The sequence below is a fragment of the Ambystoma mexicanum genome, chromosome 1p (genome assembly GCF_040938575.1).
Source record: "Ambystoma mexicanum isolate Mex_15411 chromosome 1p, UKY_AmexF1_1, whole genome shotgun sequence".
Taxonomy (NCBI): Eukaryota; Metazoa; Chordata; class Amphibia; order Caudata; family Ambystomatidae; genus Ambystoma; species Ambystoma mexicanum.
The window spans coordinates 293,157,135-293,179,605 of record NC_090921.1 but is presented as its reverse complement, the minus strand read 5'-3'; the positions used below and the strand labels follow the sequence as shown (position 1 = coordinate 293,179,605).

The 22,471-nt window shown below is 43.9% G+C and overlaps 1 protein-coding gene across 1 annotated transcript in view; it reads left to right on the top strand.

Annotated features, from left to right (window-relative positions):
- The window catches only part of ATP5F1D (ATP synthase F1 subunit delta), a 32,998-nt gene that overhangs the window by 8,525 nt on the left and 2,002 nt on the right, over positions 1 to 22,471 (top strand). Inside the window, exon 2 of the mRNA XM_069647191.1 lies at positions 6,382 to 6,535. Coding sequence (XP_069503292.1) covers positions 6,382 to 6,535 — 154 coding nt within the window. The remainder of the gene's footprint in view (positions 1 to 6,381; positions 6,536 to 22,471) is intronic.

Here is a 22,471-nt window from a genome sequence, read left to right as displayed (position 1 = left end):
GGGGGCTGATAAAGCCTCAGACGCCTACAACCATCCAAAATGACGCAGTACGAATCATTAATGAAGTCCCAAGGAGAAGCCATTTTTCGGTGGGAACTTCGTTGGTTACCCATTATGGCTAGATGTCAATTTAAAGCAGGAACCCTTCTTCATAAATGCCAGTACGGAAAGGTGCCTGGGTACCTGAAATCTGTGATCTCATGGTATGCACCTTTACCTTCACTGAGATCATCTAATACTAACCCGTCCTCTCTGTAAGTAAGTGAAATGATTGGGTAGATCATTTGCCAACAATGCCTCTCAAATCTGGAATGACCTCCCCACAGCCCTGAGATCAGTTTCCACACACTCGTCTTTTAAGAAAACTATTTGCCTAAAGGTTTATTAGACAAGGTTTTTCTTTTGCATTGTCCCGTCTTTTCTGTTGTCCTTGTCTGTGTGCGCCCTGATGCCTGTGGGCTTCTGGCGCGTTTATAAATAAAATTACAAATACAATGAGGCAGTTGGATATTTCTGGTGTCAGTGTTTATTGGTGTCAGTTATTAGGGGCCTATGGGATCCATCGAATTCCTATTTTTTTTTCTTTTTCTTTCCTGTATTTCTCTTAAATTATTTGTCTAAACAACCATGTTTCCAAGGGAGGCTTTGTAAACCAAATTGGCCTCCCACCACTCGCCCCATACCCAAACACACTTGTTCAGTGTCCGCATTGACTGTGCTTCAAAATCTGGTTTTTTTTCAACTTAAGTCCTATTCATTTTCTGAATATTATTTTCAATAATAACAGGGCTATCACATTCGTAGTGCCCTGTAAGCTACTTACGTTTAGACTTTTGTAAGGCGCACATCACCACCATAGTCGTATGGCTCTGAGCCATGTTGAGGATAGGCAAATTGTGACCCGCCCAGGGTACAGCTAAAGAGCATGATCTGTGTGAGTGAAGGTAACTGGTAGAAGGTTGGTGGGGAAGGGAGGGTTGGAGGGATACGTGTTTGCAAAGCATACGAGATTGAGTTATATTAAGGATAAAGATGACCTGGCGACGACTGATAATAATCACTTGGATGTATGTCTCGGTTATGAGACCATTTGAACAAGAGGGAAGGAGAGCTTCCCCTATTGACAAGGCAATTTGTTTTCCTGTATGGTGGTTACTAGTGCGATGTAATTGTTTTATTCAAATAAATCAAATTATGGATGCATGCACAAGAATGCTTATGTTTTGTGAGCCTCTAAACCAGCTACTCATATATTGTATTCCCGCCATGATAGCAAGAGGGGTATCGGGTAAAGTTGGTATCCTCCCCACCCGCTCGCCAATCCCACTGCTGCTGATTAACCACTGGACACTTTACTGCAGCAGATATAGGACTGGCTGAGAGTCAAAGGGTGGTAAAAACAGGCTTTTAAAGGAATGGTTCGGCTAAAATTTTTATTTCAAAAATAGATAGGCAATATTTAAGAAAAAATATACTCGCACTTTTTTTTGTTCTAAATTCCTATGTAAAATTTTGAGCTATTCAAGCTCAAAATTTGCAAAAGCAAGCACATGGGCGCATCCATTTTGTGAAATGGATGCCCGCCTGTGCTGGCTTTTGCTTTTGCGGCACTAATGAAGGAAAAGCCAGCCAGCTGTAGCTAGCACTGGGTGGCTTTTCCTTCATTGGTGCTGTACGCGGAGGACGGGGACCGGAGACAACAGACAGAAAAGCTGCAGTTGCATCTCGGTAAGTGCTATTTTTTTAATAAAAAATAAACTCTAGCTGGAGGAGCCCGGAAAACTTAGAAATAAAACCGCAGCTTTAAAAAAGTTGTATTTATGTTTGCGGTAGCTTTTGAAGCGACCGCAAACATAAATACGTTATTGTGTTTGAAAACGCTGCGGTTTTTCTTTCCAAGTTTCTCAGGCTCGGAGGGGGTGGGGAGGGCCCGTGGGGAGCCCGAGAGCCCCAAATGGGAAATCTGCTGTAGGCAGAAAAACCTCAGCGTTTTCAAACACAACCGCGTGTGTTTTTGCCTGCCTTGGCTTTCACTTTGGGTCTTCGGTGCTCTCCTGGGGAAGCACCGGAGACCCAAAGTGAAAGCCAAGGCAGGCAGAAACACGCGGTTGTGTTTGAAAACGCTGTGGTTTTTCTTTCTGAGTTTCTCGGGGCTCTTCCGAGCCGGAGGAGCCTGAGAAACTTGGAAAGAAAAAACGCAGCGTTTTCAAACACAATAACGTTGTATTTATGTTTGCGGTCGCTTCAGAAGCTACCGCAAACATAAATACAATGTTTTTAAAGCTGCGGTTTTATTTCTAAGTTTTCCGGGCTCCTCCAGCCCGGAAAACGTAGAAAAAAAAACACGCAGCTAGTGTGTTTTTTTTTTTATTTTAAAAAAAAAAAGCACTTACCGAGATGCAGCTGCAGCTTTTCTGCCTGTAGTCTCCGGTCCCCGACCTCCGCGTACAGCACCAATGAAGGAAAAGCCACCCAGTGGTAGCTTTTGTTTACTACAGCTGACTGGCTTTTCCTTCAGTAGTGCCGCAAAAGCCAGCACAGGCGGGCATCCATTTCACAAAATGGATGCGCCCATGTGCTTGCTTTTGCAAATTTTGAGCTCGAATAGCTCAAAATTTTACATAGGAATTAAGTGCGAGTGTGTGTGTATATATATATTTTTTTTAATATTGCCTATCTATTTTTGAAATAAAAATATTAGGCGAACCATTCCTTTAAGTTAGTACAGGGGGAGAATTGTGGGATGGTCCTATCATTGAATGGCTGTGATAAGGATGTGCAAATTTATATAGTTCTTTCGCCAAAGCGCTTTACATAGAACATGCTGGCATACAATATCATCCAACTGAAGTCGGTACTCATTTATCGACTTCAAAAGGATGAAAGCCTGAGTTGTCCTTGCCAGGATTCAAATCTGCGACTGGCAGATCAAACATGGATCGCAGCAGCGAGCGCTCGGCCCGTTTATTTTACCAGCTGTGGTAAAATGTAGTGAAATTGGTAAAGTTGAGCCTGTGAGTCGGGGGTGAAGATTAGGCTTTGTACGGAATGAGGCTGGGGAGAAAATAGTTGCCAAAGAATTCCACCCCGCCTTTCTAAGCAAAGTGGGTGTCTCACTTGTAACATCACTTGGTATGTAATTAAACTGACAAAGCTATTCTGAAACTGCACGTTTTTCTGTTTGAAATGAGGAAGTGCTCCCATTGCTTGGATGCATTAAATCTGATCGAAGAAGAACATAATTCTGAAAGGGTATCCTCCTGCTTGCTCAGAGGGGTCTGCTCTGTGGCCCCTGATGGTATCACTGGGTGGTATTGTAAGAAAGGGGGGGAAATGGATAACATGCATTTGCATCCAGGGAAGGGCCATTGGCTGATCAGGTGGCTGGAACAGCGGGCGAGAATGTACATTCTCTGCCTGCTGTTGCCACTCAAGGCCCTACCCCTTTTTTATTTGGGGAGGCAACAGAGGCCTCTCGCTGTTGCCCCCCCCCCACACACACACACCACAAACCAAACAAAACCTTTTCTCCCCCTTCCCTGTGGGACCAGAGCTTTTAGCGTGCAGATGCAGATCATGGCTAGATGCTTTAGGTCGCATATTTCGAGTTGCTATGATCACCCATATTGTGAATTTAGAGTGCCTCAGGTCGTCTTTGTTGCATTCTTATGGATGATGGGTGGTGCCATGATGAATGATCTTCTGATTCTGCACTGTGGATTGTTGCCCACTAGCACTTCCAGCAACACTGCTCATCTCCAGAAAGAACATGGCATAATAACCTGTTCTGAGATGAGTTTACAGCACACGCTTTTTGCTCACTGTACCTTTCACAGATGGGGAAATATCATTTGCATATCAGTCTTTGTCCCACCAATGGCAGGACAAAGACTGATATGCAAATGGTTATTTCCCATCTGTGAAAGGTACAGTGAGCAAAAACCGTGTGCTGCAAACTCTCATCTCAGAACAGGTTATCATGCCATGTTCTTTCTGGAGAGGAGCGCCTGCTACCTTTTTTGAACCATCCAGCAACACTCCTGTCTTATACATATTCATTCTGGCTCCTGTGTTCTTTACTCATTTGGTTTTTCGCTTTCTTCCCTTGCGACTTGAGTGATATGGTACTGTGGATGAGAATTTCCTGCCACCATGGTTTTGATTTGCCTCGTTCCATGGTTTAGCTTGGGGTTACCTGTTAATTTCTCCTTAATCCAGAGACGTCCTGTCAATTGCCCTCATTCCATATGGTATCATTCTGATTTTGTTCTTCAATTTTCTTGAATCCAGCAAGGTGTAATCTTAGTGTAATCCAGTTTGTCCATGTATGTTTTAAAGATTTTGTTTCATTACCCCTGCACCATTGTCAATCTGTTTAACCTTTGTGATGCCGTGCGTCTATATTATCTTAACTACTTGGGACAGAAGTCTATGGCTGTAGTAGATCGCTCCACTTTCATGGTTGAAAATGCCCACAATGACTATGGGGTATAAATCCTCCATCTGCAGTTAGTGCCAACATCTGCATTGGTATTTTTACATTGATGGTTACTATGTTCTTGCAAGCATATCAGTTATGTGGGGTGTTGCTTGTTCTTATGGCCTGAAATTATATAGGATCTTATGTTCTCTGCCATCTCGTCTATTACCGAGAGAGCGCATACTTTCACTCTTGCCTTGATTTTATGACACCCTGGTGACTATGCGCTAACATGTCCACCTGGTTATAGAGCGCAACACAGTTATGACTTGAATGGATCTCACTAACAATAAGCTGACTTCTACAGCACGGACCACCATTGTGGCTACTAGGCAAATTCTGGCATGTGTTTTTGGGCGGCTGGTTTGCAGAATCCGTTTCTTTTTCCAGGGCCCTCATACTGTTTGAGCATAAAGTAGTCATTTATCCTATTTTCGAAGCAATGTCCTCTTCTTGGAGGCATTCCAGTGTTATTTGTTAGGCCGTTTTTAAAATGGGATTCAGCGTCTTTTGCTACTTTGACTGGTGCTCATGAACTACTGGGTCGGCTCAATAGGAAGTCGGCATGATTGTCACTTACTGGCTGAAGTGCTAACAAGAAGCTGTGCCTCTCAGTTGTTAGGCTAATTTTAGCAGTTAAGCAGGGTTCTAGTGCCATGCCCTGTTGGAAACATTACTAACGAATTGTAGCCAGTGACCACTTGGATGCCCCTTAAAATTGTGATTTATTCGTTTTCCATCTGCGTGTTTTTGTTCAGTAGGTGTTGTGCTGTTCCAGTGTAAGGCACAGTGTAGGACACTGGTCTGCCTGTTGGATTCAGCTCTGCACCCAGTCGGCATGAGCTGGTATATTCTACTATTGTCTGGTCTTAAATCATATCAAAGTAGGCTTAATTTGTGTAGACACAGCTTGGTTTTTTAAAATGTTTTTATTGTATATTCTTTTTTTTAATATTCATTTTCTTTTTAAACCATTATTCTCCCATTACTTATTCATACAAACATTAATGTTGGTTATTGTGACAAGTTAAAGGAGGGAACCGCCAAAGTAGTTTGGGAAGCTGAGAACTGTTGCTATTCAGAAACTCTCGGCACGACAGTCTTCATGTCATGTTCTGTCTTTTAGACCTTCTTTGATCCCATCGTTATAGAATTTATATCTAGAAAGCTTTTTTTCTTTGGTTTAAATCCTGCTTTTACCGATTCATAGTTGGAATTCCCTCAGCCTGCTTAGAATGACCTTAAGCCTATCCAGGAGCTCCTTTTCAACATAAGAGGTCATTGCTGATCTTCAGGGCTCTTTCCCGACTAGACCACGTGCTCTTAGTGTGTTCTGGAAGAAATCTGAGGCAGATGGCTCAGAATGTATTGTACCCCCCAGTGTCCCTTGCATGCAGAACATGGGTATCGCCTTAGAATTCTTTGGCTGGTTTGAGCTGTTGCCGTCCGGCTTTCAGATTAAGCATCGAGAATAAATCTTGCGGTGGTCGCATCAGTCACAATGTCATCCGTAATCTGCTTGATGCATTGTTCCCTCGTTTCAATCTCTGCTACTTTCTTCATTGGATGGATCTAAAACAATTATTGGTCCTTGCAGCCATTTCGGAGCACAAAGCCTGGAAGACCTCATCGGGAGTTTTCTGTGGTTTTAGGGGTCTGTAATGGTGACAGTGCCTGTTTGTAGAGGCTACTTGTCAGAAGTAAAAAATAAAACGTTGGTACTGTTCTGAAAGGGCCGCCGCACAGTTCTTATAACTTGTTTAATTTCCACTTAAGGAACACTGGTCAATAGGCTGAATCATTGGACACCAAGAAAGATGGGCTTCAGTAGTGGGGTGTGGGTGGGTTTGTTGGTGGGAGTCTTCTGGCATCTTCTGACCTTTCCCTCTTTCTTCTTCAAGGTCTTCTTCAGTGGTGCCAGTGTGAAGCAGGTGGATGTGCCTACCATGACTGGAGCTTTTGGGATCCTCCCTGCACATGTTCCTACCCTCCAGGTCTTGTGCCCCGGCGTCGTCACGGTCTTCAGTGACGAGGGTGAAGCAAAGAAGTACTTTGGTGAGCTTTCTAGGTCTGCGTTGATGGGTGCACCCTATAGGTGTTAGCCTATTGTTGATAGTAATTGTTAGGCGTACCATCCACCTCCTATTTAACACAGCTTGATAGAAATCAGACAACTATTTTCTTACAAGTTTATTGCGAGTACTCTTCACTGCTCCTGCCCTGCGGTCCTTGCAGTGGACACACTAGAGAGATCGGTTTGTCTTGAGATCATCCAACCAGCAACTGCATCTACTGATGTCCAGCTTAGTCTCAGCGAGGACCAAACTGAGTGACTGGCTAGAGACTTAACAATTTACACCCAAACATCCCTGCTGCACGAAATTAGGCTAAAAGCTGCCTGAAAAGTCAGTCTAAAAGCCTCTAATACACCTGTTGCTTACATATTGGTAGCACAAGCTACTCTGAAGACTTTACTCTGACACAGGTGCTTGGGAACACGGGCACAAAATAATCGTACTGCAACACAGTTAAGTTTCTTTATACAAATAGTTTAAATGTATTAGTTGCCACAACTGTAAATGTTCTAACAACCATAGTAAATGTATTTTTCTTTAAAGTGTTAGACTGCAATGATGATGTACATCCACCCCAGATAAAACAAAGTGCTAAAAACCGACCAGACTTGCTAGAAAATACTGCAGACCCAGCCTGGCAGATTGAAAACATGGAAACTATACATCAGTCAGTTAAGAACCTATGTAGGAGCGCCGACCCGGCGAACATCCCGTTTGGACTTGCCACTGGATGTACATCATAATAATTAATTGCCCACATAACAGTAAAAGCATCTGATGGGTGCACAGATTTGGTCCTGAAGAAGATGATGCACGAAAGGGAAAATCATTGAAACCAGTCGAACACACCATGTCCCCTGACCAAGGTGACATAGTTGACTCAAGCAATTGGCATATCGACTAGCGACGCCTACATCCTAATTGTATTTTATGTTGAATCACAATCTCTTATAATAACTATCTATTGTACCTACACCCGAATGTATAATAACTATCTATTGTACCTACACCCGAATGTAACTAGTTTCAGGGTGTGTAACCACAATAAGAGTGCTATTTGAAATCCAAATGTTTTTATTGTTCTTGGCTTTGAGCTAGCCAGACACACTTCATAGAGGGTGAATAAATTGTCCTTTTGTTTGACGCACAGTCCCACGTGAGCTGCCTGACTAACCCAAGCACTCAGTCTGGGAAGAATGAATCCCAACTGTAATTTTTAATTCTAATTGTGTTTGTGTCCAGTTGGACATTTAATGTGTTAGGTTAACTAACCTAACTCATTGTAGGAATAGGGTGAGTCTTTCTACCTATCCCTTTTAGATAGGCGGTGCCACTGCGCTTCTTAGGGTCAGTAAGCACCATGAAGGGAAAGTGTTCTTCCGCTTAAGGAGAGTTCTAGGGCTACACATTGATAGTAATTTGAGTAATTAGTTCGAGAAAAGCGCTCTGCTTTCTGTTTTGTGTGATACCGTAGATAAAGTTAACAGAAAGGACAAAGTACCCCAGTTTTGAGGTATTCCACAAGTTTGTGTGGAATATATAGAAGGCATGGGAGGCAGTCCCTCCCCTTTTCCCCTTTTCCCCTCCACCCCTCCCGAAGTAGTCTGCTTAGTTGCATCTATATCAATTGGTTTCCGAGATATGAGTTTACAGTTGAGTTACATAGTGTGTGAGATGCTTTTTGTTGAGGCATATTTGTCCTAAACTATATAAAACCTAAACCTGTGAATCTAACATCTCTCGACTTGTGGCAAGCCTCCTATGGCATGAACCAGCCTTTTGACTGACATGCTTTGAAAAACACATAGATCTGCATATTCTCACTTGTGCATATTGACCGTCTTTCCTTTCAGCGCAAATAAAATACACAACCATTATTAAGCCGAGGGTTCGAAATTTCGAAGAGCAGGAGCTAAAACCAGCTCCTGGTTGTCGGGCATCTGCTTGTAGGCAGGAGCTACTGCAGGGGAACCAGGCGCTACCAGGGATGTCTTTAACCTTTTGCCCATTTTGTATGAACCATTGTGTTTAAATGTGTATTAGATGTGTTCTAATTCCTCTAACGTTCTCAAATACTCTAAGTTAATGGCACATTTACATGTTTAGAAGGCCCCAGTTGGCCCTAGGAGTCAAAAGTAGCTGTTGGTTTCAAGCTAGCCAGGCTCTTACTTGCTAGCAGCATGAGCTAAATAGCTCCCAGCTCCCCGCAATTACAAACCCCGAATAGTCTACATTTGCTTCAAGTGACATGAAAGTGTGCCGGTTTGAAGCCAGAATAGCGCTGTACTTTTAAAATATGATTCCTCTGTGTAAAAAGCATAAGAGATTCACTATGAAAAGGCTTCAATTCTAGCTCATATTTGCATACAAATAATTTTGTAAAAGCATTGATTTAGTGCCCTCACTTTATTATGGAAGAACAGCCATTTATTAAAAATGTGACAGATTGTTTACAGAGCTGTAATAGAAACGTAGTTACATCCTTGCGCATAACACCGCTTTGTGCAGTGTAAAATGCTCAGTTTAAACGATTAACATTTTAGCATATACATGTTGCAGAAAAACGAATCCGCCATTTTCAAATGTGATATTGTGCAAAGAAAAAATGCTTGTTCGTGCACCGTCATGAAAAGCAGATGCTTATTTGCTGCAATTAAGGGGATTGTACACATTCTAATCTGAAGTTGCTAAACATTTGGTGGGATACATGATGGTCAATGAGAAATGGAACCGACTGGCGCAAACACATTTTAAGATGAGCTGAGGCAGCATGGGTGGTGTTTCCAAGATGGAAAACTATCGTACCCAGGTTTCTGGGCCAGGTGACAGATTACACGTGTGGATGTAGAAAGTCAAATTTGCTTCAATGGAATGGGAAACTAATAGGACGGCTAGTGCAACTGATTAAATTGACACCCGCTTGCTTAGGATTGGCTAATGGAACAGTGGAGGATTTGAGCCTTTCTAAACCAGCTTACGAGAGGGGAAAGACTTCACAGAATCAGTTGGAGGCCAAATACTTCCAGATCGGGGCAGAATTTGGAGAACTGATCCCACAGGACGTGCCTGCATGGGTATGATGGAGGAAGCGGCTAATAGAATGACTGTAGATCTAGTCTATGGGCATAGGCTTGGCCTTGACACTTAGACAATTTTTCCAGATGTTTTTTTTACTTTTGTTAAAAAGGCTTAATGCTTCAATAACTTGGATGGAAAAGAAAATGCCCAGGCTGAACCGCTTTGGTGGCGGGAAGCAGCTTCACTAAACTGCTCATCGGGCTAAAACCTGACACTTAGTCCATTTTTCGAATTCAAATTTGACCGTTTTAATATATTGAAGTAATTTACCGATATAAACCTAGTTAAGTATATGGGTGGGGGATGTCGAGTTGCAAGCCGCTAGTCAGCCAGGCAAGAAGTCACTAACCCTGTCCCCCTTCTATTTCCTTTATACATACAGCACTCTATTTTTTGCTTGCCAAGGGTCAGTTATCACTAGCCATTAGCAAATGATTGCATAATTTGAGGCCTCTGTGATTGGTTGCAGGTAGCTTTGTCAGTTTACAAGCGAATAGAAGAGTAGGATGTTGGGTATCTACTCAACTATTTGGGTTAAGTCGCAATCGGGAGACTGTTAAGGTTGCATTTTGTATGACTGGTCTGTTTATTCAAAATATCCTTTTCTGTCCTTATAGTCTAGGCCCTATTCTAATAAAGGAACGGAGTCAAAAGGGTGGTAATCTGGATGTCCCACTACATAAGATCTGTCCGTCGTCCAGAACCTAATATTCACTGATTCTTGTCCCTACCACTAATGCAGAAAAGAAAACTTGGTAAAGATTAAAAAAAAGTGAGGACTTCTTGTCATAAGATTAAATAGTGGTTGGTTTCTGACCCGATATTCTGTCTTTTCCTCAAAGAGGGGTTCTTCGCACCCTTCAATCCAAGATTCTTTCACCTCCCCTGTCCTGGGTTGTTCACTTTAAGTCCCTATTTTTTTCTGATCTCCTTTTGGATATATCATGCACTTCATACTAGGCCAGTGCGCCTGATACCCTTGGAATTTGAATTCCTTTTCCGGGTCGTCCCCAGTGTTTAATGTGGAAGCGTTCCAATAATGTCCCCTCAAATCTTGTTGTTGGTTACCCTTCCCTGGGGTATCCAGTTTTAATCCCCATGTTGGGGTCCTTTCTGTGACCCACCTGGGGGCTGGTTTACTTTTGCCCCAAATTGGGGATATTTATTGCTTATCCTGCCTTGAGTTGCCTTGTTCCCACCCCGTCTTGGGGTCTGCTTCAAGCGTACCTCCTGACTCCCCTGACCACCACGTACCTTTTTGCTGCTGGCAGTTCTCCTTGTTTCAGGCTCTGATTCCGTCACCTTGCTTGTCTTGGTTGGAGCAGTTGATCCCTTCCCGGCAACTCTTGGGTGGGTCTTGTCAGCTTCATGTCTTTGCTGTCCGGTGATTCCAGCTCCCTCCGCTGGGCTATCTGTGCTGGATCTTTGTCCTCTGCTGCGGCTTGGCGACCGAGGGTTCTGCGGGCTCCACTGTGGCGCTGAGTACCACGTCTGGTACTGAGGAGGGTTCTCCTGTGTAGCTTTGCGGGTCTCTCTTGGCCCTTCCAACAATACAAATGGGCTCTTCTCCTTCGTTGTAGTGAAGGGATAGGTCTTATGTATCATTCTCCATATCAATTTGATGGTGTCTTGAAGATGGTCAGAAACCACAACTTTCTTAGATGTATGCATTGGTAACAGTGCATTAGTCCCATATAACGAACAAATGTATTGAAGTCCTAAAACAGGGGAGGATAAAACAAATCATTTTGTAGCCCCTGTCCCCACCCGCCAGGAACTGACTCACTGACACCACCCTACCATCCCAGACCCGCTCCTCCGGGGGGCGCTGAGCAACCTGAAAATAAAAAGGGTGAATACGGAGACGGGCCACACCCTGAGTTCCTTGATAATTAACAGACACAGACATCAGAATTTTTAGAGACCCCCCCCCCAACAGGGTCCCTCTTTATTAAACATTATTATTATTATTAAACATCCCCTTATTAGACCCTAGGATTCCCCTGGCGTGAGCTCCATCTAAGCAGGGGCCAGCTACGCCAGCTCACCCTTCCTTGGAGGGGTCCCAGGGACCCAAAGGATGAGCTTGCCGCAACCAATCCCCTTCCTAAACTCGGGTACCACCCACGTGGAGAGTGAGGCCAGAGGATGGCCTCTGTGGATGGTCCCATCATGCAAGGCGACTTTTTGCAGGCCCACAATCTATGCTACCACTTCACGCCAGGGTGCCTCCCCTCTACCCCCAATTAATAACCATGGCCATCTACATAATAACCCATCTATCCTTACGTGGCAGTTACCCTACTTGACATTCCCCTAATACTCAACTCTCTATTTCCCCCTAATTAACATATACCCTACATAACATTAATCTCATACATATATACCTAGACTCTCAACATAAAACACTTATAACAATGGGGTGACTCCTGCACACTGCCACCCCTTCACAGTACCTTTCTTTTAGCACTGTCCAATAAGAAGCTGCTCCTGATGACACTGGCTGAACTGGGCCCTGCCCCACAGAAGACAAGGTGAGTCCTGACACCCTCCTTTTCTTCCAGGGTGGGCCTTTCCACCACGTGAGGCCACTGCACATCCTGCATTCTTTTAATTGTCTTGTGTGGCCCCCTATGCTCCTGGGGACCGCCCACACTCACAGCTGCGATCCACTGTATTTCTATATTTAGGGTGGGCGTCATTGGCTGGGGGACCCACCCGAAAGTCGCCATGTGACCCGGGCACCATTATTGGAGCCGACGGTGTCCCCATTATGATGGGGACGCTGCTGCGCTCATTGCAGTGTGTCAGGCCTCCTCTTTAACCGCCCCCTCAGCAATGCATTGTGGTAACGCAGGGGGCGGGCTGCATCTTCACCCAGTCTGCTCCATTGGGCAGCCCAGAGCTTTCTTCACCCGGGCCGCTCAACGGAGCGACCCAGGGCTTGCACACTGACTTCTCTTCACCCGGGTTGGGGCTTCCGCTGCACGTCTCTGCGTGCCCTCCTGGGCTGCTCCTGACATACGCAGCCTGGGAGGATTTAATTGATGAACGGCCCGCCTCGCTGGCAACGAGGCAGGCCTTTGGGGTCACAGCCGGGCAGCCGGTTGGGGCTGCCCCCACACGTGGTCCTGGCTGGGTTGTTCTTGATGGACCCGGACAGCCACGCGGTCCTGGCCATGAATGTCTCTGGGACCGTCCGGCATAGCAGCTCGGCCCCTCTGCACAGTCCCTGCAGCGGATCGCTGTTGTCGCCCGGCACCTTTGAACGGATTAAAGCCCTAAAGGGCAGCTCGAGGCAGTGAACTCCCGATTTGCCCCCTCCAAGTTGTCTGTCTTTTTTTCTTTTCTCTCCTTCTGTTCAACTGTCTTTATTTTTTAAATCCTCCTGGATACTTTCTCTCCCCTGCCCAGCCGATTCTTGGGCAGGGGAGTTCTTTTCTATTGTTCTATCTTTTACTTTACTTTCAACCTTTTCACCTAGCCCCATGGGCTGGATGGTCTGTTCCAACACTTATAAATAAACACACACAACACGTTTAAAAAATAATGTATTACCCCAGTGTCTGTCTTTTTCTGTGTTTCCCCCAGAGAGCCAGCATGTAGCCCAACTAGCCGGGCCCCTTGGGGCTACGTGCTACACTGGTCTAGTGAATGCCCGTACCATGCGGGAGGGAGGGCACCCCCAGTTGGATCCTGCTTTCCCTGACTGCTTTGGGGTGTTTAGCTTAAAGGTTTCACCTACTGGCTCCCCCCTGGGGAGAAGGGGCACATTCCCTGTATCCGTCACTTTATTGGAATTGTATTTTTGACTGTACTGTTTTTTTAATGCTCCAATATTCTCTCAAGAGAATACATTTGCACAAATGCTAAAGAGGAAAGGGAGAGCATTATTAATGCGTTTCCAATTAGGACTATAAAAGACACTGTATGGCAAGTGCCAATTCTTGTTGGTTTAGTAATCAAAATGCGTAGGGAAATTGTTAACATCTAATGTTTATCATACACACTGATTTCTATGTTCTCTAGATGGGCACATGACACTGTTGCTGTCCAATAGTAATACTGTCAGGTGCTCGGGGGTGTAGTTTATTCTCTTGAACAAAGCACAGAGAGCCAAATCTGTGCAGAGGCTTGCATAGGGTACAGCAGTATTATGTTAAGTGACTTCAATTCAGCACTCCAAGTCAATGCCTAGTCTGGGATGCTCAAGGGAAGCCCTTATTTATATATTTTTATGACAAGTTCATAGATCTGGATGATAAACCCTTGTATAACGCCCCTCTCTTTGGATCCCCCTGACCTCACTGAGCCAAGAAGTAGGTTTGTTTTGCAAATTAAAAGATGTATTTGAAAAATAAACTATCACACTTTTATGAATAAATTAATATTTGATAGCACACTTATGAATATAATGTTGATCAACAATGGGTAATGTCACAATTGCACACTCTTTTCAATCAGTGAGGAGTTAGTATAGAAAGGCAATGATGGAAAGAATGCAGCACAGAAATAAACTGATATGGTTTCAACAAGAGATAATATGATCACTTTTTCTTTTGACAATTCACCCCCCTCCCCCCCTATGCAATATAAGGAGATGGAAGGAGAGAACACAGTTTTCAGGAATACAATCAAATGCAATACAAATTCCAGTTCTCCCCCTTCCCCCCCTCCCCCTAGCAAGCTTAGAGCAACCGGTATGCTTTAAAACAAGGCAGAAATACTTTTAAATGTGATTTGCAATGAAGTGAAAAATATGCTAAAAATGATTTTCATTCCCCATAGGAGATTCAGGGTAGGTGGCAGCTACTTTGAATTAGTTCAGGTCAACACTAGCAATTAATCAGGAATGATTATCAGATTGAAAACTAATTTCAGCAGTTGCAAGCAAAAGACAGGTATTTTTGACAGGTGGAGAAATTGAGTCAAATTGCAATTCGCAGCACTTTTTCCGAGTGCGTCGATCGCGATTACGGAAACACTATGAGTAGAAAGTCGCTTTTGGGCTTGTTGGAAAGCTTAGGTTCTTAGCTTTAAAATGAAAGTTAAATCTCACTCGTTCAAAAGATACCGACGATTTAGTGGAGGTAGATTCTCAGAAATAAAGTAAAATTCAAATGAGACTTTCACAGGTTTGAAATCACAGAATGGACACACGATTTCTATGCAGTTCTAAATGGGTTGAAATGGATAGGATGAGATTTTAGACTAAGATTGGTTTTGCACAGCTCTGGCTGGATACTCGCTCCTAATTTTGGAAGGAATGGGCCTTGTCACAGATCTGGTCAACAGGTTTAGCTGCGGTTCTCTCTGCTCTGCTGGTCTGGATCTCTGGTTCTGGCAAAAGTTCTTGGCACTGCACAGCGGTCTGGTCTGCGGTTCTGGATACAGCACTGCTCTCTGGGTCTGGTTCTGGTGAAGTTCTTGGCTAGAATCAAACAGCACAGCCCGGCTGTTTTATTCTGATGTGCCCCTTGGAAGTCTGGGGTAAATCAGTTTGCAAAATTGTAAGGCCAGCTGAGAATACTTTTAGCTTGCAGTAGGCCTTCTGCTTGAAAGTTCTGGAATCTGGTCAATTTTTGACATTAATTAAAACGGATTTTGAACAGCACCATATTCCTTAGCACTGGTTTTGCTCTGTGTGTAGCCAAAGGATAGGGCCTGGCAATGGCCTCTTGTATTAACATTGACGGAGGCAAAAATGGATGGCAACCTATTTTTCATGTTTTCCCTGTGCATTTCCTGGTGATTTCTGGCCATCATGATATTTTCAATGCCAGTAAAGCACAGTTCTGTTGTAGGGCTTGGATGCGTGGGTAAAAGCATCCCACAATTCTCTACCTAAAAACCTGCCACAGCCCTAGGTGGGTATTTTGAGCGGCTTTGGGGGTGGAGGTTAGGCTTGGCATGCAGGATGAATTGAAAATCATGACAGGCGAGTTACAGAAATTCTGGGGCTTGTAGTTTATTCATAGTACAAAGAAACAAGTGGACATAACGCCTCGGGTAACCTTTCACAGGGCCACGGTAGGCAAATTCGGTACGACGTTTCATTGCCTGCTGTTAAATCGCCAGGCTTTTAAACATGCACATTACGTCGTATGTGCTCATCGAATTGTTTAGGGGGGTTGGGGAAGGGCAAATAAGGGTTTGGGCGGATGGACAAGTGTGGGTGGGGGGTTTTAGGGGGAACCCCCCAAAAAAAAAAAACGATGAGCACATTCGATGGAATGTGCACGTTTAAAAGCCTAGTGATGTAAAAGCAGGCGATGAAATCACATGCCGGCAAATTCAATGTTATCCGGTAACGCTAAATGTGCCCTTTGGCAAGGCAGGAATGCTAATCATATAGTCAAGTATTGGAGTCGTGAGGAAGAGGGGAAGTTATTCTGGTGATTGTGTGAAAGCAAAACCAAGTTAAAAACAAAAATGTCAGATGCCAATGATCCAAGTCCACTCTGCCTTAATTGACTTGTATATGAACCGATCTAATGCTCCATGTATTACTTGTGAGACTGCATATGCGGTCTTTCGACCAATATAATTAGATCCAGAGAATGGAATTACTTGTGCGCTAATAGTATCAGAAAAATATTCTTGGTGAAACGAATCTTTAAACCTATACTTGTCCAAAAAATGAACATATTCACATAATGGTAAAAGTATTCCATTACTTGGTATGTATTGTCCTCGTTGTTTTTCCCATTGTGCAATTATGATGACCTCGCACTTGATTATCTTTAAACCATCATTATCCTTCTATTTCAATGTGTTCTTCATAAAGTCCATTTATTGTTGAGCTTTTCTCATTGATTCTTATCAATGTGATGGCACACAAGTACTTCCTTTCTTTGTATATGATCCCAATATCTGAGTTAGTTCTCCTCTATTCATGAAGCTGGATGATCATAGTCCGTCTTGAGGGTATATTCTGTTTTCAGGGTTGTGGAGAGGTTCCAGAATTTCAAGCCTAATACTGCAAAGGATCTCCCTTTTGAGACTGGACAGTCCCTGCAAAGGCTTTGCGATCAGTGAAGCCATATGAAAACTTTCTAAAATCTGCAGAAGTCATTCTTTGTAAATGATTATTTCCAGTCGATTTTAGTCTGGTCTGCTAGCAAGGATACCCCACCTTGATTAGCTTCTTCTTCTTTCATGCTCGGTTGTGCGCTCTCACTTCGGTCTGCACACTTATAGGTAAATATTCTTGCGTCTAGATGGAACGTCTTATGTGGTTTTTCACCCATGGAAGGACCTTTGCGTATTCCTTTGTGCTACGAAGTTATCTGACCTCCCTGTGATTCATCAGAGTAGTATATTTTAATTTTTTCTTTGTCCTACGCTTAGATTTCTTGAAGCCTTTAATATGGCCAATAGGAGGCCACCAATCCCTGCTGCTCACCAGCCTACGTTTACAGTGTGTGGCAGAAATTCCTCAATATTTATATTCCTGCTTTCAATCTGATTGCCTATTTACTGCTGGCAAAACATGGGTCCCTGAAGAAAATACCCTTCCCACCATGGTGCTCTTCTTGGGAGCATCAGGCATATTTTTACCACTGCCAGACTGCAAGTGCTGAATTGAGAACCTTGCAGTAGGCCAATTTTCTTTCATATTTTGATAATTGATAACACTTGGACTTTGAGTGAGTTCTGTGGGACATACAGCTTCTGTTGTAAAAATCTTTTGGCAGGTGACCCCCCCCCCCATACTCTTGCCCTCCCACCCAAATATTTTAACCCCAAAGATGGGACAAGGCTTTACCCAGGGTTTCTATCTTTATTTGTGGATAAATGCTCTTATTATTTAATTTCCCCGGCTAATATATGGTGTCCAAGGCAAAGGTTCTACTAGGGTTAGTTTGGTGTGGGGTGTAGGGAAACAAAATGCACTTTTGAAAGTTAGGATCTTTTCATTGGTAGATCACCTGGCCCCTTGAGCGTGTATTTGCATTGTAAAGCATAGCGTATCCCTATCATGACTGTTCTGCGGGCAATATATTGTTCTGCCTAATGAGAGAATGGGGTGTGTGTGGCTTATCTCGGGGAGGTCATGTTTTCAGGCTTTCCATATGCATGGTGTAGTTTCAAGTGGTTCACAACCCTTTACTGACTTTTCTGGTGTGCTGTTGGGTGGCAAAACTGAGACCCCCCCCCAGTACGCTCAGTGGGGATTGCCTGTTGGCTGAGTGGTTAGGATTTCAAAGTCTTTTTTATTTCAGTGCTTTTTTATATGTTCTGAAAGAGACCCAAGCATGACACTAGTTTTAAATCTACGTTGTGCACTCCCCAAGCCAAAGAGGCTGCACTGTCTCCATGTTGTACACATGCCCTTCCTTGGTTGTGCTTATTGCTCTTCTACCACAGAACAATTTCCTCCTTCCAACAAAATCCCCTTCCCAGAACCAGCGCACCCGCTGGCCAGTCTACTGCCCTTTGTGTGCCCTCAGTCTTGCTTTTCACTGGCAAAACCACGCTTTAGGCAACTAGTCTGTTTTAGGGAGGGCGGGCAACTGAGCATTTCTTCGCTTGGGTGGGGGCTGCAAAGAACACTGAGCTGAACGTAGAACACCGGTCTTCAGGAGAACGGGCCTGCATGGACAGTAGAATAGCATACTGTTCCTACTGCTTTGCTCCCATCCGATGTCTGCATGCTGGAGAAAGGTAGACTGTTTGGCATACACATGATTAGGAAGCACTGTAACGGTTGTTGATAAAGCTTAGATCCAGACAAACATTGACCTGAATAATGTTAAACCGTAGAATAATTTCGTTGGCAGACTGCATGGGTCCTTCGGTGTGTATTTTTTAGGAGCATGTGTATTTCTTAGGAGCATATAATATTTTCAAGTCTGTCATCACGAACAACTGGGAAATGCAGAAACCCAGCAAGGACCCAGCTCACAATTGAAGATCCTGTGGATTCAGGATTAAAATGGCTAAATGTGACTCCATTTCACACAAAACAACAAGTCCCGCCTCTCGTCATTTGTTAACATGCATGCTTTTTTTTTTTAATAAGGTGAACACGCTAGGCATAGGCTTTAGGCCACCAAGGGTTAGTCCCAAACAAAGTTAAAATGAAAATACCAATTGATGACAATGGAGCTAAAACATCTCCTCATATTTGAATTTCCCATAATGCATTGGCAAGGTGCAGGCATTGTTCTGCACCGATTGCAGCTATAGATGCCAATGGGGCAAGAGATCTAAGGGTTACTAGTTACAAGACACTAAAAAAATCAGAACAATATTTTTTGGAGTGGGCTGTTTTCTTATGGGGTTACTTTAAAGGCACCTTGTGACAAAATGACTGCTGCTCTGCAGGAATTGAGTAGAGGCTAAAACGACTATTCAGCCACCCTCCTCCTAAATCAGTGATCAAAATCGTGAGCAAGGCAAAACCCGAAGAGTACCCTTCCTTCACCTCCGGTGGGTGGTATAGGCTGATGGCAGCCTTTAATCTTCAGAAGGGGATGTGAACTGGTAACCGGAGCCACCCAAAAAGCATTAGTACACTGAATACTTAATATGAGAACGTCCAACGTTCTATACATCTTTTTAATTAAACTAAAAATGCACACAACTAATAAACAATAATATCCGATCCCTATTGGAGAGAATGCAGACCTTTGTAGTGAAATTAACTATGGCTCTTGAAGGCAGGAGTTTACAGGCAATCATTTCAGCAGCAATGGCTGCATGAAGAATGTCTTTGGAAAAGTAGGTTGTGGGGTCTGTTACTAAGGACTTTGGGACCAGAACACTGCAAATACCTTGTTTGCCTTGTACTCGAGGCTCAATAGCATGAAGCCAGACTTTAAGGTGCTTTTCAAAGCAATGATTGGGTGTCTGGTTGGGGAGCTGGCCTACCGGGTGTAACACATGGTGCGGTTCACAAGTGGCAGTTGCAAGAACAAGCTTGGGACAGGTAGGTGATGTCTGGTTGCTGTAGCTCACAAGTGGTTCGATGTTGCTGGGAGACCATGTCCAGTGTAAGGGTAGTCCTTGTTCAGCACTTTACACCAGTAAGATTACCAGAGAAAACCTTCTGGAACTACTACTTCCAGTGCTTGCTTGGAGCCCAAATATGTTAATTGGGGATGGGAATTCGGACGGTGGCCACACTCAAAATCCATTTCAATGTTCAGGTCCTAGCCACACAGGGCCTTGTAAATCACATTCCAACTTTAAAAGCAGACTCGCAGAGCATACCGGCACAAATGTGTATTAATGGTCACGAAGCACAGACTGACAAAATGGTCGATCTTAGCTTTTTGGGGAAAGCTCAGCCACCTTAGTAACTTTATGCAGTGTGGTAAGCCACGGTCTGGGTACCAGGATACCCAAATATTAACTGGGGGGCTTCTAGGCACCATACCCCCCTGAGTACAGTCTGCACTTAAGGCCTATTAAACTGCCGACATCTAAACAGTCTGCACACTCTGTAAAAGGCAAGGTTTTGCACCTGCTCATTAGTTACTACCATGGCTGCCCCATAGCGATCTGAGTCTAGAAGACGGAGCCTGGAACTGGGCAAGTCACTGGAAGCTCCCCACAACTTAGAACTGTCTGTCTCTCAAAGTAGTAGGAATGTTCAAACCCACTACATATGAAAGAGCACTGCCCGGGTAACCCATGCTGAGGACTAGCTCCAGCAGCTTGTGCACCTGCATACTCATTGAAGTACTTTCTAAAGACAAAACGCCCACCTGTCTGTGTGCCTTCAGTCTTAGCCATGCATCCACCCCCTTTAAAACAGTAACTATCCTGCTTGTTTGTCTGCAGAGTCCAGTCCACTTAGGAAAGCACAAAGGGCCTCTTCTAGGTAGGTCTGTGTACATTGGAATAGACCTCGACCTGTCCATTTGCTGTGACTGAGAATCCTATGAAGAGCTGCAGGCCTGAAAGAGCACTTTGATGGACAACTGCTAGGCACCTCTACAGAAGAACACCCTCCTTGTTGTGCCTGAGCCTCCGGCGCACCCTTGGGTCTCCCACCCACCCCCCAACCTCATGCTGTACATTTATGGACCCAAGTTCTAGGTCCTACATGCGTAGGTAGTTTAGACCGTCTTTCTCCTACCTACATGGGTAGAATAAACATTTACTGAGAACAAAATACATTTACTGCTGAGAAACCTTGTCCCTGCATTGCTGGTAGATAAAGTTGCAGAATTCCTGTGTGGTAGAATGGTCATCTGCGACCAAGACATTGCCTGACCTGTTCTGATTTCCATTCCCAAAAATGAAATTGGTAGCTCTGTTTTTGGAGGTAGGGCCTACTAATCGGACTGCACCCCCCCTTATGGTCCATGACAGTAAGAGCATGGTGAACCTGCGCAAGATGCCCTCATCTGTGCACTGTGCTGTGGTCTAGGTGCAGTGGGCATCGGGACTGTGCTATGTGTAGGGGGGCGGAGCTTGCGTGGATATCCTTAGCCATCTATAATATCTTCTACATAGGAAGGATGCGATATTTGTTCTCATGCCTTGGTGCCCCACCATTATTGTACTCCTTCTTTGGAGCCGTACCTCCATGATTAGAGGCAGAGATTTAGTTTGACATTTCTTGTATAAGTGGCCATTGGTCTTTAGTAGTTTTTGAACATGTTATATTGTATCAGTTGCCTTGCCATCTTCTCCTTCCCTCTATGGGAGCAACAGCGAGTAGCTTAGCCTCTGTAAATCTCGTACACTAGGTCTAGTGGAAGTTAGTATTCTTGGACCAGATGCATCTGATTGTGCCCTGAGGGCTGCTGGAGACTTCCTCCTGTAAAATAGTCGGCATACTTGGATCCGGTGAAGAAAATGCACTTCCACATGCACGCAGGGCTGGTCAGAATGCATGGTTTCTCACAATCGATGTCTTGCAAAGCATAAAATGAGCAGCGTCGCATAGCAATTTGCCATGCAATTCTGTACATTTGCTAATCAAATTGACACTTGTGTAGCAAAAATAGCTATTGAAGTTACCCTGTTCAATGAAAGCACAGCTCGCGCTCTGTTCACTGCAAGTTCAAAGGGGCTAATGGAGAGAAAGGCAGCAGTAATCATCTCCTCCACTCAAATGCCAAAGGCCTGGGTGGGAGTGCTAGGTAAGAATAATTTTTTTCCTTCAAATAATTGCAGAGGTAATCAGGATTATAGTTTTAAGCCAACTATATCCTGTCTGGCAAAGACCAGTATGTGTTACTTTTTTTTTTAAAAGGTCATTAGGCAATTCCATTTCAAAACATGTAAGTGGTTACGTAATATATTAATGCTAGTGTATAACACTGCATTTTCTCAATACATTACAGTAAAGTCCAGAATAGTATATCTAAATCCAATAGTGTAAACTGTTATATTTTGTTGGAGAAGATGCATCACATGGACGAGTGAACACCTTTGAAAAGCATTTGCAAGGCCTGACTCTTCTCGCTAATGTTTTACTTCAGCGTTGCACAAAAATGCTGTATTGATGCTCATTTTATGTCCTGGTTACAAATAACTTCTGGTGGCATTAAAAAATACTGTAACATTGCTAATCAAATGGGTCTGTTTGCTAATCAAGAACATTTTAATTGGCAAACTCTGCTAAACAATTTTTGAAAACTAATATATATTTCTTTTGAAGCGTCATCCCTCTTCTACTTTGTAAGGGATGCAAGCAAGGTCTTTCGCGGCTAGCATTTGCTGCAGTTTTGGTAAAACCGGCAGTAGCCCTTGCTCCTTTTCTAGAAAAAGGTTGAGCCCTTTCTGCAAAATATAATATTGAGGATTGATAAAACACTGCCCCTGCTCCCCCACTTAAAGTCACCAAGGTATTGAGACCAGTGGCTTGGTTAAGTTT